At 44.6% G+C, this 14,247-nt stretch overlaps 1 protein-coding gene across 1 annotated transcript; it reads right to left on the reverse strand.

Moving 5' to 3' along the window:
* Positions 1 to 8,663: 8,663 nt before the first annotated feature.
* On the reverse strand, positions 8,664 to 14,188 carry CCNG1 (cyclin G1). Its single transcript, XM_084535548.1, has 7 exons — positions 14,024 to 14,188; positions 13,507 to 13,770; positions 12,269 to 12,522; positions 11,596 to 11,674; positions 11,403 to 11,501; positions 10,985 to 11,179; positions 8,664 to 10,272 (listed from the first exon to the last, which is right to left on the reverse strand). The coding sequence occupies exons 2-6, from the start codon at positions 13,768 to 13,770 to the stop codon at positions 10,988 to 10,990; spliced, it is 888 nt and encodes a 295-aa protein (XP_084391674.1). The 5' UTR covers positions 14,024 to 14,188; the 3' UTR covers positions 8,664 to 10,272; positions 10,985 to 10,987.
* Positions 14,189 to 14,247: the final 59 nt, after the last annotated feature.

Consider the following 14,247-nt stretch of genomic DNA (forward strand, 5'->3'; position numbering starts at 1 on the left):
CCCTTGGAAGCTTTTTCATTTGTCTATGCTGTATGGCCCTTTTACAAAGAGGTAGAAGCAATGCGAATGCACAGCCAGGTGAAATATTTGTTGTTTGCTGCACAGGTGAGTGAAAGGTACGAAAAAGTTGGCAAGAAGGCCCTAGAAATTCTTCCAGACGGGGTGTGCTGTTCGCACAGGACCTTAGAGATTTTGAAGTGGCATCTGTGTTGCGTACTTCAGTGATACGCAGACAGGATGGCACTGAAGGCTTCTTTTGTTGAAGCTTATTGCTCAGGCCTGTAGGAAGTGGATAAGAACATACCTGTGCACGCATCTAAAAACTTGAGTGGGTTGACTAACATCTTCATATAAGATAAAAGGTGTGGTTAGTTTATCCGGTTAAACTGATGGAACCCATCAGCCTCTGAAATTAGTACGACATTGAACTCTTGGTTGATGTTGTGGCTCAGAAAAGGCCTATACTTTCTATTAAATCTTTACAGAAATAGCTTACTGCTTTTACCTTTCAAGCAGAAAACCATTTTTTGTAGTCTTTTCTGTCATTGCGAGGGTACATGAAGAGAATTCTGCAGAGAGGGGTGTGATTTAAAAGGCTAAGAGAACACACTGATGGTGTTGGCTTGCTTTCGAAATTGCGAACATATCAAATCAAATCAAAGCATAGGAAGCGAATCAAGAAACGAGGGGTTGCACATCTTCCGTTTCTGGCATTATGTAGTGTTTATTCTAGTTGGACCTACAGAGCAGCCTCTGGCAGAGCACTGGCATTGCAGAGCATCACCTTGCTGAAGCAGCACTATTGAAGTCACTAAGCATTTGCAAGAAACGGTGACAAACTGGGAAGAGATTGCTGTTTGCTTCTGTTAACATTGCCTGTCTGGGAGACTGATGTCCCTCCCCAGCTGGAGAACGCAGAGGGACATCAAGGAGGCCAGAAGGGGGCTCTTCAGGGGACCACACAGGGAAGGGGAAGCAAGGGCCGGCTGAGGAGTGATCCCCTTAAATACCTTTACTTGCTTCTTGGCTCTTGAGTCAAAACAGCCATAGCTATGTTGCAGGACCAGCAACATGTCTGCTCCGGCTGCTCCGGCCAGAGCCACACTGTGATATCATCGTGATGACACTGGGGCGTCATGGTGATGTTTGAGCTTCCCCCACCAGAACCCCCAGACAGTCCGTTGAGCCTCGCTTGCTGACTGGCAGGACCAAAAGTAGCCGTTCGCAGAAATGGCTGCAGATGGAAACTCGAGTGACAATGAGATCAATGAAATTAAACAGGAGCCACTTCCAGAAGACACGTCATACGGTTTTGCTCCAGACGAGCTGTTTGAGGCTTTGGACTCCCCTTCTCCTGAACCCCTGGGACAGGATGAAGGAGCAGCTTGTGATGCTCGTGCAGCATCCACAAGGGGAGAAAAAGATCCCCAAGCTCTCACTGATGACCGTGAGACCAAACACGTTCCTCATAATTCTTCTGAGGAGAACGCTGGCAACAGCAACGTCTTCTCATCCCTCAGCTTCCCAAAGAAACTCTGGCAACTGGCTGAAAGTGAGGAATTTAAGGCCATCTGGTGGGGTCACTCTGGAAACTATATTGTGATCGACGAGGAAATGTTTAAAGTGGAAGTGCTGGGAAGGACAAGACCTCCGAGAGTTTTTGAGACGGAGAGTATGAAAAGTTTCATTCGTCAGCTTAATCTGTATGGATTCAGCAAACTGCAACAGGACCTGCAAAGATCTCCCTTGCTTCCTGATCTTCCGAAAGAAGAGGATGCATTTTCTGCTCGTAGGAAGGTACCTCCATTGCTCCACACGTGAACCAATTCTCACAATATTCTGGTGGGAGAGATGGGTGTTCCAATAAAATAAGCCTTGGCAATGGAGGAGATGAGGATAACAGTAGATGTTCTGATCTTAATTGCGTTTTCAGGCTGCTTCCAGGTGTTTTAGAGCTAGCTTTGCGGAGGACTAGACATGCAGATAAAATACGTTTGGGTGGTACCCAATGAGTTTGAACCCATGGAACACAAAGATAAGTAAAGCAGGCTATGATGAGTCCATTTGCCAAATGCGTATCCCAATTTTTGAATGTCCCAGTGCCCATTGCTTTCAGCGTAGTCTTTAACAGTCCATTGTATTGTTCAACTTTCCCGGAGGCTGGTGCATGATAGGGGATGTGATACACCCACTCAATACCATGCTCTTTGGCCCAAGTGTCTATAAGGTTGTTTCGGAAACGAGTCCCATTTTCTTACTCTATTCTTTCTGGGGTACCATGTCGCTATAGGACTTGCTTTTCAAGGCCCATGATAGTGTTCTGGGCGGTGGCATGAGGCACAGGATATGTTTCCAGCCATCCGGTGGTTGCTTCCACCATTGTAAGTACGTGGCGCTTGCCATTGCGAGTTTGAGGGAGTGTGATGTAATCAATCTGCCAGGCTTCTCCATATTTATATTTCGGCCATCGTCATCCATACCGAAGAGGCTTTGACTGTTTGGCTTGCTTGATTGCAGCACGTTTCACAGTCATGAATAACCTGTGCTACAGCATCCATGGTCAGGTCCACCCCTCGATCTCAAGCCCATCTGTATGTTGCATCTCTACCTTGATGGCCTGAGGTGTCATGGGCCCATCGGGCTATAAGTAATTCACCTTTATGCTGCCAATCCAGGTCCACCTGAGCTACTTCAATCTTAGCAGCCTGATCCACCTGCTGGTTGTTTTGACGTTCTTCAGTAGCCCAATTTTTGGGCACATGAGTATCTATGTGGCATACCCTTACAACCAGGTTCTCCACCCAAGTAGCAACATCTTGCCACAATGCAGCAGCCCAGATGCCAGTTGTTTTGCTTCCATTGCTGTAACCATCCCCACAAGGCATTTGGTACCACCCATGAAACACTATAGAGAGAGAACTGGCCACTTTTCTCATTCAGCAATATCTGAAGCCAGCTGAATGGCCTTCACTTCTGCAAACTGACTCGATTCACCTTCTACCTCAGCAGCTTCTGCAACTCGTTGCATAGGACTCCATACAGCAGACTTCCATCTCCGATGCTTCCCCACAATATGACAGTACCCATCAGTGAACAGGGCATATTTCTTCTCATTCTCTGGTAACTGGTTGTACAGTGGGGCTTCTTCAGCATGGCCCACCTCCTCCTCTGATGATATCCCAAAGTATTTGCCTTCTGGGCAGTCCATAATCACTTCCAATATTCCTGGGTGACTGGGGTTTCCTATTAGAGCCTGCTGAGTAATCAGTACAACCCACTTGCTCCACGTAGCATCGGTTGCATGATGCGTAGAAGAGACCCTTCCCTTGAACATCCAGCCTAGTACCGGCAGTCGGGGTGCTAGGAGGAGCTGCGCTTCAGTACCGACCACCTCCGAAGCAGATCGAACTCCTTCATATGCTGCCAATATCTTCTTTTCAGTTGGAGTGTAGCGGGCCTCAGATCCTCTGTATCCCCGACTCCAAAACCCCAGGGGTCGACCTTGAGTTTCCCCAGGTTCTTTCTGCTAGAGGCTCCAGGTGGTGCCATTCTCCCTGTCTGCGGTGTAGAGCACATTCTTTACATCTGATCCTGTTCGGACTGGCCCAAGGGCTACTGCATGAACTATTTCCTGCTTGATTTGTTCAAAGGCTTGTCGTTGCTCAGGGCCCCATTCAAACTCATTCTTCTTACAGGTTACTTGGTAGAGCGGGTTTACAGTTAGACTGTAATTTGGAATGTGCATTCTCCAAAACCCCACAACACCTAGGAAAGTCTGTGTTTCTTTTTTGTTAGTTGGTGGAGACATAGCTGTTATTTTGTTGATCACATCCATTGGGATTTGACGACGTCCATCTTGCCATTTTATTCCTAAAAACTGGATCTCTCGTGCAGGTCCTTTGACTTTATTTTGTTTTATGGCAAAACCGGCTTTCAGAAGGATTTGGACTATTTTCTTCCCTTTCTTGAAAACTTCCTCTGCTGTGTCACCCCACACAATAATGTCATTGATGTACTGCAGGTGTTCAGGAGCTTCTCCCTGCTCCAGCACAGACTGGATCAGCCCATGGCAAATGGTAGGGCTGTGTTTCCACCCCTGGGGCAGCCGATTCCAAGTATATTGGACTCCCCTCCAAGTGAAGGCAAATTGTGGCCTGCACTCTGCTGCTAGAGGGATGGAGAAAAATGCATTAGCGATATCAACTGTGGCATACCACTTGGCTGCCTTCGATTCCAGTTTGCACTGGAGTTCCGGCATGTCTGGCACTGCAGCACTCAGTAGTGGCGTCACTTCGTTCAGGCCACAATAGTCCACTGTTAGTCTCCACTCGCCATTAGACTTTCGCACTGGCCATATGGGACTATTGAAAGGTGAATGAGTCTTGCTGATCACTCCTTGGCTCTCCAGTTGACGAATTAGCTTATGGATGGGAATCAGGGAGTCTCGGTTAGTGCAATATTGCCGCCGGTGCACAGTTGTGGTAGCGATTGGCACTTGCTGTTCTTCGACCCTCAGCAACCCCACAACAGAGGGGTCCTCTGAGAGACCGGGCAAGGTAGATAATTGTTTAATGCCCTCTGTCTCTAAGGCAGCTATGCCAAAAGCCCACTGGAACCCTTTTGGATCCTTGAAATATCCTCTTCTAAGATAGTCTATACCAAGGATACACAGAGCATCTGGGCCAGTCACAATGCGGTGCTTTTGCCACTCATTCCCAGTCAGACTCACTTCAGCCTCCAATACAGTCAACTGCTGAGATCCCCCTGTCACTCCATAAATACAGATGGGCTCTGGCCCTTTATAGCTTGATGGCATTACAGTACATTGTGTACTGGTGTCTACTAAAACCTTATACGTCTGTATGTCTGACATGCCAGGCCATCAAATCCACACAGTCCAATAAACTCAATTGTCCCTATACTCCCCCTGGCTGGAGGCAGGGCCCCCCTAATGCTGGTCAGAATCTTCTTCGTTTCTGTATTTGAAGGACTGTCTGCTGGAAGTTGGAGCAGCAAACTTTTCAGAGAATTCTTTTTTCCCCGATTGTTTTCTTTTGCAACTCACATACCTGTGCCTCTAGGGTCGTGGTAGATTTTCCATCCCATTTTCTCATATCCTCTCCATGGTCTCGTAAGTAAAACCACAGGGTGTGTACCCACCATATCGTCTTCCTTGTGCGGATGAACACTTAGCCCTGATACCTGAGAGACCAGTTTGTACAGGTGGGGAGGAAGATAGATTCTCTTTAAGTTGGTGGAACTCTTCAGAAAGTTTCTCCACAGCTGAGACGCAGGCCTGTAAGGAAGAGGAGAGACTTTCTTTGTACTGCCAGAGTTGTTTAGTCACTTCATCTACTGTGGGTTCTTCATCCTCTTTCCAGGCCATTATTGCCAATGAGCTGGCATATGATGATGGTGCACTCCGTACAAACTTCCGCCACATGGGTCGTGTACACCTGACTTCATCTGGATCTGTGGATGTTTGTCTGAGGTCTGGGTCCTCATAAATCACCTCCCATACGGCTAATTCCGTCAGGTACTGGATTCCCTTCTCCATAGTGGTTCACTTGCTTGCTAGACCTACAAGTTCTTCTTTGAAGGGATACCTTTCCCTCACAGCTGAGAGGAGACGCCTCCAGAGGCTGTGAGATTGTGCTCCATCTGCAATTGCTTTGTCAATGCCTGCATCTCTAACAAGGGATCCCAGCCGCCTGGCTTCCCTCCCGTCTAATTCCACACAATTGGCTCCAGTGTCCCAGCACTGGAGCAGCCAGGTGACAAGCTGCTCACCTACATGTATGCAACAACCAAAATCTTTTCACACATCTCGTAGCTCACGCTGGTATAGGTTTCAGGTAGTTACTGTTGATTTTTTGGCATCCTCATCTTCCTCCTCCTGAAACCCTTATGGCCCAGCATCGTCTTCTCTATACCTAGACTTAACAGAAGACTCTCTGCGTTCTGAACAACCTGAATCTCTATACCATTTTTTCACCTTCTCTGTGGGGGCAACTTGCACTGCTACAGCTCATTTCTCTGACCCAGCCACAGGAGCTGGAGTGGCTGCAGGAGCAGGAGCTGGAACGGCTGCAGAGTCCACCGTAGGGGTCGGAGTGGCCGCAGGGTCTGTCACTAGGTTGATAGCAGTATCAATTGCAGCTCAATAGCCATGGGCCAGACCCCAGCACGTTACAGTGATTTGTGTCTCTTTGGAACTGCCGGAGTCATGACACCCTTTTTTCAAGCATCCTACCAGTTTTTTAGGATTTCGCAGTTGTTCAGGGGTGAATTTCCAAAACGCTGGAGGTGCCCACTGCTCTAGAAACCTGCCCATATCCTCCCACACTCCCTGCCACTCACAACTCTCCTGCCTCCGGACAGACCTCTGGATGAGATTCCTAAGTAGTTGTTTAACTTCAAACAAAACCTGAAGCGCATTCAGGAGACATAACAAGAACATGCTGGTCTGAGTATCCCAAGAATATTCAGTATCTTGGAGAACTATTGTAACAAGCTTGGAGGATAAGAGAGTGGTGAAGGAGAAAGGGAGAGTGAACAAGTAAGAAAAGATATCTTCCTCTTTCCCCTCCACAGATTGGCTCCCTGATGAAAAAAGGCAATAGGTATAATTGCTAATAGTTTCTGAGATACTGTTTCCAAAGTATAGAGTTGACAACAGTGCTGAGTACAAATACCAAGTTAGAGTCTTGACCAGAAATTTCATTGTCTCATAAGCCACTGTTACAATGCACAGTACCATAATGATCTTAAACCAGGGCCCGGAAAGAATAAACAACATGATAGAGAGCACATATGGAAAGTAACGTGCTATAATACTCAATGCATGAAACAGGTGCAGCAGACTTGAGATTAAAGCAATCAGCATTATGACTAGCAACTATTAAGCAGGTCTAATACTTATACCAATTTTAGTTTAACACACTCTGGTCAGATCTGTTGTTATCTCAACCCTTTGAGCCCCATGTTGGGCACCAAAGGGACTGTTGTGGTTTAACCCGGCCGGCAGCTAAACACCACACAGCCATTTGCTCACCATCCCCCCTCCCTCTCTGGGATGGGAGAAAGAAACGGGAAAGTGAAGCCTGTGGGTTGAGATAAAGACAGGAAAATAACGGTAATAATAATAACAGTACTACTACTACTACTGTGTACGAAACAAGTGATGCACAATGCAATTGCTCACCACCCGCTGACCGATGCCCAGCCTAACCCCGAGCAGGCGGCTCCCCCACCCCAGCTAGCCACCCCTATATACTGTTCAGCATGACCCCAGATGGGATGGAATACCCCTTTGGCTAGTTTGGGTCACCTGTCCTGGGTCTGTCCCCTCCCAGCTCTTACTGCACCCCCAGCCTGCCCGTTGGCAGGACAGAGTGAGAAGCTGAAACATCCTTGGCTTGGTGTAAGCACTGCTCTGCAACAATTAAAACGCCAGCAGGTTATCAGCACTCTTCTCATCCTAATCCAAAACATAGCACCCTACCAGCTACTAGGAAGAAAATCAACTCTGTCCTAACTGAAACCAGGATAGTAGTGTAGGTCCAAATGCCATGGTAAGATTTTAGAGAGCTTACCATAGTGTACAAAAGTAGGTATAGGTTGGTATTAAGTGTATCTTTGCCACAATTGTAGATCAGAAGTTGGATGGTACAGGCACAAATGAGACTGCTACAAGTGCCAAAGTACTACCCAGTGCAAGTATTACACATGACAACAGTTAAACTGGCTTACACAGTAAGCCATCACAGCTTTAAATTATTTTAAGAGGACAGGTTTAAACTAGCTGGATAGCTACTTCTCTCGTCCACTGCAAGTTTTGGAATCACCTAGATGAAGAGGAAAAAATGGCAAGTTATTTTAGGCCTTTTCCTAATGGCTAAACCTGCATTCAGGACTTCAAATGGTGGGTTGTGTCTCATGTCAAGTCTCACTGGGCACTTCCATCCCTTCTTAGACACAGTAACAGGCATGACAGATGCATAAATCTGGGTGTGTGATACAGAAATGAGATAAACCCACTCTCTAGGGAATCATCTTGTGCACTCATTGAAGTGCTGCCTTGTTACGTAAGTGAGCACTGTGCAGCAGAACAGCCTACAGCTATTTTTTTCATGGCTCTGCTTTAAGGATAAGCACAGAATAATGCCAGAGCTTTAGCTTTGTTTATCACAGCTACTCCCCGTGAGTGTGTTGGGTACAGAAATGTATAGCTAAACTTATGTCTAATCAAACTGGAATTCTCAGATGAGTCCAGGAAATGAAATCTTGGGCTTTGAAAGCCCACATTCTCTTAAGGAAGTGCTGCATTTACTGCAATATGTAGAAGCAGGCAATACGCAGTACTAGCTTAACAAGGAAAGATGAAGTCACATTTGAACAGTGTAAACTACTTGTAAACTCATTTGTGTAACTGCTTTCATGTCTCAAAGGTGTTAAAGCAATCATGTCAGCAAGTTGATGTAGCATTACCAAAGATGTTGAGATTTTTCTCGTTTCTTCCCTAGCCCTTCCCCTGTGGCCTCAACCTCTTAAAAATATCCTTACTTACCTCTTGTACAGACATTTCTCAGGTAGTATTTAGGTATAAGCCACTTAATAGCCTTCCCACAATGATGCTTTATAACAAATTGGAACAAAGTTGCTTGGTTAACTGCATTTCAACATTTAATTGAAAGGTACATATCTTGACACATGACAATACCAGTAGAATTGCACACTGCATCTTTGTCCATCTCTCCCAGTAAGCTGCCCACCCCTTTATCTGAGTCACATGTATGCTTTTCAGAGGCCAGCACAATGCACAGAGAGCACTGGCAGATGGAAAACTCCATTAAATGCTATGCAGTGCAATCATTCCCATGAGTTCATGAGAAAGCTTGATTTGTCTAGTACAGAGCTTTGGTATGAAGTATTTTGTGAAGAATTTAATTAGTTTAAGATATGCTAAAAATGGTTTATGCATTAGCTATTACCATTAAGGGGACAGATTTGGTAGGCTAGCATTTAAGCCCACACTATATTCAGAACATTCAGACTGCTCATTTTCCCCTAAAACCGTTTACATGGCAGTTATTACCAGCCTACCCCTAACAGCCTCTGCTCCACAGTGACACAGAACTCAAGAGGTAATTAGCAACATTCCCCCAACACCTCTATCCATCTTACATCCAATAACACGTTCTTACTATTCACTTTCTTGTTAGCACCAAAAGCAAGATATGCCTCAAGTACTGTCACGGTCTTCAGGAAAAAAAAAACAGAGCAGCTGTGTTTCACAAAGCTAATTGTTAAACAGATGAGAGTTGAAACAATCTTCAGTTGTTTCTCACCTTAATTGTTCCTACTTACAGGCCATTATGGGACTACAGCCCTGTTCCTACTGTGCCTGTAAAATCCATCTGTTCAGCATCAGCATTTACCTCTTGTATAGCAAAACCTCACAAGACTAATGGCAGATTGGGGGCAAGTAACTCAGTGGTTTCTCTCCAGCCTTCTTACGTACCATTCAGTTTCTATGCTCTCTCTATCCTTCATAATCTCAGCAAACTACACCTCTTACAAAACACTGATACTATCATTGCAGTGTTAATGACTATCTTTTACAAGGCAATGAAATCAAGTTTCTCCCCTTCGTCCTGCTCCAGGTACTCGACCAGCTCAGCAGTTATTGTAGAGCTTTGTTTTTAATTTGTCTATGTTAAAGGTCAGTACCCTGCCCTGTAGGAACACATGGACACATGACAGCCAAACCAGCACGTCAGGTGGACTGACAAGCATTTCCTATTCTCATCGATATTGAGCAAGATGGTCTTTAGTTTGCCTGAGACTACAGCACCGTGCCACTGCACATGTTTTCCTAATGTCCTGTAATCTTCAGAAAGTGAAGCAGATTGATTTTTTTTTTTTTTTTTGAATTTAATACACCACCGGGCACCTGCACTTATAGTAAAACAGAGTTAGACTACACAAGCTGCTCTACAAACTATAAGGTGTTAAATTCCTTCTATCAGTATTGTGGTTTTTCACTGTTTGGATAGCAAATGGTCTAATAAGACCAAAAACTGACACTGAATATTGTTGTAATCATAATGGAAACAAACGTATTTGCTGCAAGGATTTTTAGTCTGAAGTGTTATGTATTTCCATGAGTTGGGTTCTTCATTATTAAAATCATGTTTCAGACTTGGTTTCTCAAATCTTCATCTGCCTGTGAACTAGGTCACAGTATGGTTCTCTCATTTTATTGTATTCCTGTACAAACAAACAAACACAAAAGACAGTCAACTCAAGGACTCTCTCTACAAGAACCAAATAAAGCATCAGACTTGAACACAGCAAGACAGCAGCAATACAGCTGTTAAATAAGATATGCAGCCCTTGGAATTAAAGCCTAGATAAGGAATTAGTTCATGATTTCCACAGTTAATAAACTGCAGCATGCATAACTGAATTACAGCTTTTAGATTTTACTAAACAGACAGTTATACAAATAAAACTGTATGCAACTGTCCTCATTTTATCTGGTTTCAGTGAACTATTGCAAGAGACAGATTCTAATAGGCAACTGTTTACTCTTAGCAGATTCCTTTTTATGATAGAAGCAAGCTAAATTTTTGCTCTGCTTTTTTTACCAGTTTTACTCCATATTTTAGTTTGAATGAGGTCCCAATGTCTGTAGAACACATCTCTGCTCCCACAGCACACCAAAGGATCAATTCCTTCTACAGTATTCATATATGAGGTCACCACTTCTTAAGGTACACCACTGGCTCAAGCACGAACACGAGAACAGACCAGCCTCTACATGACAGGCCTACTATGATTCAGTTACACATTTCCCTACCTATACAGAATAGGAAATTTTGAGGTAGTTAACAGCTAAGCACTTCTATATTATCAGAAGCTGATTTTACATTTATGAGCTGGAATTTTACTTATTAAATAAATTAAAAAAAAAAATTACCTATTATGAGCTGGTCTCTGGAATTGTAGGAAGGTGTGTTATTCTGTAATAGCTATGTTTAAGCTGCCGTGCTGTACGCCCAGACACAATCCATTTTAATTTCTGGACGTTTGGTTTCGAACACTTGCTCGAGGAATATTCTGTAAGGCACTTTAACACCAATTCCTTCCAGAAGGTCAGCTCTCTGTTGTTTATCTAAATAGCAAGACAGAATCCCATGTCAGTAACTCATTAAATCCTTATTTTATATGTGCATTTTTAGCTGCTCCACCTAAGATAGGAAGCAAAAGATTCCAAGCCAGATGGCAGAAGGAAAAGAATAAAAAGAGAGAAACCAGTATGCCAACAGACCTCCCCTTTCATCAGTGAGTTATCCCCAGCATGCATTTACATCCTGTAAAACAATATCCATACATACCTTGGAATGCAGCTGCAGAAATTCCAATGCCTCTGTCAACTCCAGTAGTTTTTGTTCTTCTATCTCTAGTGCCATAATAGACAATGCCAAGACAGAAGGCTGAAGAAGACAGAAGAGGAAATGTGACATTTTTGAACTGTGATTTTTTTAAGCTTCAGTAGTCTTATTTTCTATGTGCTTTTAAGATGTTTACCTTAGCTTTAGAAAACATGATTCTGCAGTGACATGCCTTAAGCTGTGTCTCAAGTCTCTCAAAATTAAGGTATTTTTTCCTATAAGGAAAACAAGTAAGTCAGTGTTGCACAGGAACACAAACTTGATCAAGACAGTACCACTCTGGAAACTGAGAAGCGGTGAGAACATTCTTTAGATAAAGAAGGGCCTCTTTTGTACCACAAGATCTAGAGTTTCAGTCAAACAGGTGCTCAGTTTTGGCAGTCATAATGTCAAAAATAAATCTTGTGTTACACTGGAGAGAATTCTATCATCAAAATAGGCTGGGCAACAAGGACTTTTAAGGCTAGCTAGCAAACTGAACTTCTTTCTGAAATCAGATTTTGAAATCTTTGCAATGAAGCTCTACTTAGTGCAGCGTAAGTACAAATTTTTTATACCATCATTGATGAACAGGCTTGTTTTGGGGCTTAGAGAGCAACACTCTTTACATCACTTTACACAACATTTAAAGTTAAAATAGCATTACACCACAGATACTCATGTATTTACCAATAAGAGGGTTGGGTTTACTTATTTATTTTTTACGATTATCAAAAGGCCAATTGCTTGAGTAATATTCCCTGGTTATTCTTCTACATAGGCTTCCTGATCATCTGCAGTCGTAGCAAAGTAAGTTTTAGCTATTTTACCTTTCACAGCTTAAATTCTCATGAATGAGTGAATGATATAGTTGTAGAAACTGAAAGGCCGTTGTAGCTTTGACTTTCCAAGACAGCTTCTCCAATACGATTTTCTCCATTCTCATCAGATCAGAAACAGTGAACCTATACTGGCTTATTCGAATCAAGTCAGTGGCTAAAGGAACATTTCTCTCTTCCTCTGTTGCTTTCACAGCCAAGTAGAAGCAGCTGAGTCCAACACAGCCTACGTGTTTAGGCTGTACCTAAAGAGAAGTCAATTTGACTCATTACTTTCAAAGAGGGACATTTTTGATCAGTAATTTCAACACCTAAGCACCAAAGTAGAATCACCAACAAGAAAATATTATGGGTGTTTTTAAATGCTTAAGCAATTAGACTTTTTTATCCACATACATTTTGATCTTTAACCAAATGAAGAGACCTTTACAAGCAACAAATTCTGCTTTATTCATCTGAAGAACAACATTGCAGAAAAATATATTTTGACTGAGAACTAGTTTCTTAATGAGGTTCCATAATAGCCTAATCAGAAGCTTTTATGACCTACAGTGTTGTACATATTGGCATATCCCAGCATTTTTCTTTATCCTTTTCTATATACATAAACTCGTTACAGTTATTTTTTTTAAACAGATCTTGAATTCAGAAGTATTATGATCTATTTTTTTTAACAGGTGTACTAACATTCAAGTAAAACAAGCATTTTTTCTTGACCCAGTACAACAGTAGTAATCCTGGTTCATTGGACGATTAACAACCTGTCAGCATGCCACATACATGCAGTAGAATGGAGTGCTAGCTGAATACTCATTTTACCAGAGTAATAAATGCTGAACAGCATCAAGACTCTTGATATACATGAGACTCACTGGTAGGTTTTAACAGCAGTAAAATAAAAAGTAATTTAAGATGTTCTTGTATAAGTGCAACAGGCAAGACAGTTTGTCTTGATCTAACCCATTAACACCGCCTGCATTTCCAAGCCTAAGGGCATCCTCAAGTTGGAACAGATGCCTTCTTCCTTTTCTTCATCAGAGGAAACAGCTTTCTTACTGCTAAAATCTAAACAGCAAAAGCCATTTTTTTTAATCTCTTCTGCAATCAGTATATATGGAAGCAGCTTAACCTTTAGCCAGCTGAAAGCAAGACATGCTAACTTATACCAGGAGCAAAGTTGCAACAAACAAAAGCTGATACCTGGGAGCTTATACCTTAAAACACCATACCTTCATTTTTGACAAGAACCTATCTAAGAAATTCACAGCTAGTGAAAACGTCTCAGCGTGGAAACCGAAGAACTGAGTTAAGCTGAGGAGATCTTTCACTTCAAAGTCTCGCAGGCGGGCAGTCATTCGGAGGCCATTATCATGGGCAGCTTCGATGAGTCTCAGGCCAGAGGCCTTGGGCTGACACCTCAGCTCCTGCTCCAGCAGGGCCGTCAGCTGGTACAGCAGCTCCTGCGCTTCGGTACTCACGAGCGTTTCAATCATCTGCGAGGAAAAACAGCCGTCAGCGCGTCCAACAGCTAACCCCGCGGCGCTGGGGGCCCCCTCAGCCCGCCCGGGCCCTGCCGGCCCCCAACAGGCGTCTTGCGACCCCGACCCCCCGGCGCTCCCCGCACCCCTCAGCGGGGCAGCAGCCGCCGGGTGCCCGCGCCGCGCAGGCGCCGGCTCCGCGGGACAAGCCCGGGCCCGTCCCCCCCCTCCTCACAGGGCCCTCCCGGCGCCCAGCCCGCGCTCCTACCTTGCCCCCCGCCTCGCCGCTCCCGTCTGCCAGAGAAAGGGCCCGAGCTGCTGCCGCCCGCCCCGAGCGGCGCGGATCAGCGCGGCGCGGCGCCCACCCGCAGGCACGGCCCCCAGCGCGCCATGCGGCTGCGCCCACCGCCCCGCTGCGCTCCGCCGGGCAGGGGGCGGGGCTGCGCGCGGAGGGCCGGACACGCAGCCCAATCAGCGAGCGCGCACGGCTGG

Source organism: Aythya ferina (assembly GCF_964211825.1).
Source record: "Aythya ferina genome assembly, chromosome: 14".
NCBI lineage: Eukaryota > Metazoa > Chordata > Aves > Anseriformes > Anatidae > Aythya > Aythya ferina.